The following is a 5,695-nucleotide window of genomic DNA, read 5'->3' as shown; positions in this document are numbered from 1 at the left end:
GCGTGACCGGAGGGATCTGCGCAGTGGGGAGAACCCCTCCACGCAAAATAAAAGTTTCCTCGTGGACGCGCTTGGGGGAAAACTGCAGAGATTTTTCTGGGGGGGAAAAAGGATGAAAGCAGAGCTATCACTATTGTAAAGGGCAAAGTGTCCGTGCGCGTGCGCTGCGAGTCTGCGTGTCGTCTCGGTGGCGCCATGCACTTCTCTGTAGATTGCTTGTTTGTGTGAGTCGTGCGCGCCTCCCAGCAGACGGGTGGCCTGAAGGGAGGCGGCTCAGCGCGGCGTCAACCTGGCGGCCGGCGTGATGACGCTGCATTTACCTGCTGACCTGACACCACACCTCACAGCATCCCCGCTCAGTCACGCTTCAATAAAACCAGTTTTTATTCTGAAAAAAATTCCAAATAATACGTTATAAACTAATTTAATATGTTAAGATTCAGAGTATTCACAGCTGGATGACTGAAACGGGACTGGAAGCATTCAGTAATGACATGTGGACCGTAATGTTATGGAGATGAGGGAACATGAATGAATGTATGTATGTCGCTTCCGTCAAGCTATTCAATGTAAAGGACACAACAAACGGAAGTCTTAAAAAATAAAAGGTCTGATGTCGGCCTCTTTAATCATTGTGCACGGATTAAAAGGTTGAAAATTGCCACCACTGTTTAAACATTTAGCAAAAGTAAAAAACACTTCGGGAATTTCTATTGCTGTAATAAATACACTTTAAAAAAAGGAAAGCACAAACCACTTCAGAGCCATGCAAAATTTGTCTTATTTGCTGTGATCCAATACTTTGTTACTCTATTGTTGTTTCAATTATAAGATAATATTGCCATGAAATGCGTAGGTGAGTGAAAAAATGCATAAGGATATGATTTGAATAGATTTTTTTGGGCATGCACTTGATTTTTTCATGCATAAACGTTAACCCAGTATACATTTTAAGGATATAAATGAGAAAACAAATGTTTTTAGATAAAAAAAAGTGGGATAAACATTCAAAAATAACAACCCCCAAAAACGAAGGAATTAGGAAACCAACAGTAGACAGTAATTCCCCACAGTGTTTTCCCAGTTTTAATTGAACACAAAATAGATCATTTATTTTATTTAGCTATTGTTTATTTTTTAAATATAATTGTATATACTTTTTTAAGAGTAAAATGAAATAATAATATTAACTAAATTAAAATACTGACAACAGGACATGGATTTGTTTAAACCTTAGATGTGTATTATTTTGAAAGAACTTAAACGGAAGTTGTGTTGTCACACGTGCAGTTCATACACTTAGCTTGTTATCTGACCAATCAGGTGGATGAGGGCGGGGCGTCGCTTGAACACAGCTATTTCTTCGGGGGTTCCGAGAGTGCCACAGGTCTGAATCCAGTCATCGGTCCTCCGGCGGACTTGTTCTCTTTGGACCGTCTTACTAACCAGGAATACAGACGTGATGCTCCCGTACACTCGCTCTCGCGGAGACGTGGAGACAGAGTAACTATTTCTTCACCGGAGTACACTTTCGGACTTGAAGAAATACGGTTGTTTTTGTTTTCATGTAATGTCGGGCCACTTTCACAAAAAATAAGTCGGCCAGTTTTTTCTCTCGCTTCCATGCGGAAAGGGGAAACGTTTCTGGGTGAATTTGGTCTCCCGGCGTCCCCGTCGGCCTCGTGAGCTGTCGTGTTTCAGCTCAAAATGCCTCGTTTGTCGCCGTAGCTCTGCTCCCTGCTCAGCGCGCGCGCCCCTGCCTCTGCCACTGGAAATACAGGACGCTCCGCGGCGCACCAACCTGGAGTAAATGGATCGCCAGTCCAGTTTCGTTTCCATCTGGCTACAACTGGAACTGTGTGCCATGGCCATCCTCCTCACCAAAGGTAGGTCTCGACTTTGCTCTGCTGACAAGGCGTGTTTTTGTTTCAAACTGTTTGAAGCTGATAAAAACCGAGCTGCACCTCAACCTAACATGGCATACTTCACGCTGAAGGTTCTAAACAACCCAAATCTGATGATCTGATCTAACTTTGAGGATTTAAAACCAGAATGTACCTTCCTGGGCTATTATTAGGGATAAATTAGTCCTAAATAGTGTAAAAGTTGCCTTAAAAAGTTAGATTCCTATCACTTTCTGAACTCTTTATCTTAGTTTGACCTCAATCACAACTCAGCTTTGTGGCTCCCATTAATATTAACATAAGGGCTAAAAGGAAAGCAGTTCTGCCCCCCTCCTGCTCCCTCTCCCCCTGCCCACAAAGGGGCCTCTCCTTCCTAATGAAATATTCTCCAAATGACCTGCCTGAGCCCTGCCGCTCCAATCATTCACAGGGAAAACACTGATCTGATGAATGCGCTGCTGCCCTCTCAAACGCTCACTTTGAGTTGAGGGGGGGGGGGGCTCTAAAACGCCTCTGTTTGCTCTTTTTCTGAGGTTATTTTAGGCCAATCTGCCATGTGAGCGCAGGCGCTGATTTAAGGTCTGTGCAGAAATGAGCAGCTCTTGGAAGCAGGAAGCCTTAATGATAAGGTTGCTGGAGCGCTCTTCAGATGGGACCTCGGAGCACTCTGCCACCCCCTTCCCACCACACCCCAGTCCTGACCACAAGTGAAGCCTTGCGTGTGTGCTGGGGAGGGGAGACGGAGATCCTGCAGGGCGCTCCAGACCTCCACCCCCCTTCATCTTCCTGGTTGCATGTTTTCATTCTGAGAGCAACCGCTAATTAGAAGCTGCATTTTCTCTGTTCTATAATGGGACAAAAGCAGGGGGGTGGGGGCTTACCTGGCTGCTTATTGCCTGAAATTAAAGTGGACTTTTTTGTTGGTTTGTTTGTAATCTTTCAGGGGAAATAAGGTGTTACTGTGACGCGCCGCACTGTGTGGCCACGGGCTACATGTGCAAGTCGGAGGCCAACGCCTGCTTCACCAGGGTCCTCGACCCGCTCAACGCAAACTCCCCCCTCACCCACGGGTGCCTGGAGGCAGGCGCCGCCGACGCCTGCAGCAGCCGGAGAGCCGCCACTGCTGCCGACGGCCTCAGCGGGGCTTTGGTGCTGGAGTGCTGCCACGACGACATGTGCAACTACAGAGGCCTGCACGACCTGGCCCACACCAAGGACTCTGCAGGTGAGCAAGGAAATTCGGGGGAGTCGAACCGCAACGCTTAACCTGTGGAAAAGGATGGATTTGGACAGAACTCTGTGGTTTCTCTTATTTGTTGGTTCATTCTCAGCTTCAGCAGGGATGCATGGCTCTTTAGGGGTCAGGAAACGCTTGATGTTTATGGAGACACAAGTTGTTTTTTCCTATTTTCCAGCTTAACAAAACTTTGCCTGGAGTTTTCATGAGCTGCTGCGCTGTGCCAGAACAGGCAGGGAGCAGCTAGTTTACCCATGAGTGCTTGGAAGTGTGTTTTATTGCGTTTCCTACTAACTTTGTGCCTCCAATGTCTGCATGTTGGGTAGAAATAGCAGAGTTTGAAGGAGGGGAGCTACATTCACACTGGGCATTCGGCCCATTATTAATGAGTAAATTCTCCATGATCAATTTTCAAACAGTTGGCCCTTTTGTGTATCAAAAGGGAGGCCGTCCACCCAGTAGTTCCACCAAATCCCAGTTCCTGATTGGTCAAATGTGTCTTCAATAGATTTGTGTTTTGTTTGTAGAGCCTGAAAACGGTTCTAGAAAATTTTGTAGCTTCGTGCGAATTCAGGAATTTTGAACACAGAAGCGTCAAACAAGCATATATGCGGTTTTTACACTTTTCGTTGTAAGTGGTCGCGTGTACGCACGCGTGTTACCGAGGGCGGAGTGACCGTAGCTCAAGAGAGCTGCTCTTCCTGCTTCTGGAATTAGTTCAGATGAGACTGGCTTCATGATTAAAAGCTGACATCAAGCAGCAGCTGTGTGTCTGACCTGCTGTTTTGTCTGCGCAGACGGCCGATACCAGGCAGACGGCAACAACAGGAACCTAGTGACGCGGGTTCAAGAGTTGGGCTCGGCCAAGGAGGTGTGGTTCAGGGCGGCGGTGATCGCCGTGCCCATCGCCGGCGGCCTCATCCTGGTGCTGCTCATCATGCTGGCGCTGCGGATGCTGCGCAGCGAGAACAAGCGGCTGCAGGACCAGCGGCAGCAGATGCTGTCGCGGCTCCACTACAGCTTCCATGGCCACCACACCAAGAAGGGTCACGTGGCCAAGCTGGACCTGGAGTGCATGGTGCCTGTGACGGGCCACGAGAACTGCTGCCTGACCTGTGACAAGATGCGGCAGGCCGACCCGAGCAATGAAAAGATCCTGTCTCTGGTGCATTGGGGGATGTACAGCGGCCACGGCAAGCTGGAGTTCGTATGAGGTCCTGCTGGGACGTTATGCTTCTGCCTTCAAAGACATTCCAATGTTCTTCATCCGTTGGACCTTTGGTTTCATTTTCTTTTCTTTTAAACCAGTGGTGAAACAATACGAGACTGATCTCATGCCGTGTGGTTCTTGCTGGAGGAGCACTTTACTTGAAAATGAAAGGCAAAGCAGCATGGAGCTGCTGATTTTTTTCAAACTTGAGGGACCTGAGTGGGAGGAGTCTGAGGATCCTGGACTATCTACACTGAGCGCTGAAGGATTCCAAATTTGTCTTATTTGCACACTTGTGAGAAACAAAAAGTTGCTTAAAACAAGATTTTTTTTACACTGACAGCAGGGTACGACACAAAGGAGGAGTTGAAACAAACCCAGTGTTGTGACTGTAGGCGTGCACACTCCTCTGTACGTTTCATGATTCAAGGTTAATGTAAAGATTCTAAATATATCTATCTATTTTTGTCTGATGAATCTGACCTGTGTGTGTCCTGTTCTGGGTGAATGTGCAGCATCTTTCGGACGGAAAGCTCGATTGTGTGCGTGTGAAAGAAAAACTTCCATTAAAGGTGACTTTTATTTATGTCAGGATTTGTTCTTGCCTTTTTTTGTATTATTAAGATAATTTTTTACACATTTCAGGTGATCTGCCTTTTTTAGTTTGACAGACTGCCTGAGGAGAGATTTTTAAAACGTCTAAACTTTTTTGGACATGGATGTTATTGACAGTCTGAGTAGACTGTGAAGTTCTAAATTTATTTAAATATTTGCAATTTACATAGTTAATTTAAGTGTGTATATATATATATATATATATATATATATATATATATATATATATATATATATATATATATATATATATATATATTTTAACTTTTTACTTAGAAAAGGAGCAGATTCTACTTTATTTGAAAGTGTCCCAAAAGTTTAGCATCAGCCCCCTCTATGCATGATCTCATTGCATCTCTCTTCAAAATATGTGGAAACGTTTTCTTATACCTTCAATCTTGTTGCTTTTCCTCAAACTCCTGCCTTCTCCAACTTAAAGTCCCACTCCCATCACCTTTTGATCTAGTTCCAAACTTTCCCAGTGCTCTTTTCTGATTATGTCGTTTTTAACCAAAATCATTAGAAATGTGCGTCTCAACGGTTGGCTCGGAGCAACCCTGTCCCCCTTCCCTCTCCCCACTGCTGAGAGCTCTCTGTTTACACTCTCTCCCACTAGCTTCCAGCCCCTCACACCCCCAGCCTAACATTAGTGGCCCAACAAAAATGGCGAGCAATAATGGGGCTTTCCAGCCGAACCGTTTAGATCCAGATTCCAGACGGGAAAAAATG

The 5,695-nt window shown here is 45.7% G+C and overlaps 1 protein-coding gene across 1 annotated transcript; it reads left to right on the top strand.

Moving 5' to 3' along the window:
- The first annotated feature begins 1,356 nt into the window (after window positions 1–1,356).
- Window positions 1,357–4,942, top strand: bambi (BMP and activin membrane bound inhibitor). Its single transcript, XM_004080883.4, has 3 exons — window positions 1,357–1,886; window positions 2,848–3,129; window positions 3,939–4,942. Exons 1-3 carry the CDS (start codon window positions 1,811–1,813, stop codon window positions 4,352–4,354), a joined length of 774 nt encoding a protein of 257 aa, XP_004080931.1. The 5' UTR covers window positions 1,357–1,810; the 3' UTR covers window positions 4,355–4,942.
- Window positions 4,943–5,695: the final 753 nt, after the last annotated feature.

The sequence above is a fragment of the Oryzias latipes genome, chromosome 20, assembly GCF_002234675.1.
Source record: "Oryzias latipes chromosome 20, ASM223467v1".
NCBI lineage: Eukaryota > Metazoa > Chordata > Actinopteri > Beloniformes > Adrianichthyidae > Oryzias > Oryzias latipes.
This window is presented reverse-complemented; position numbering and strand designations above follow the sequence as displayed.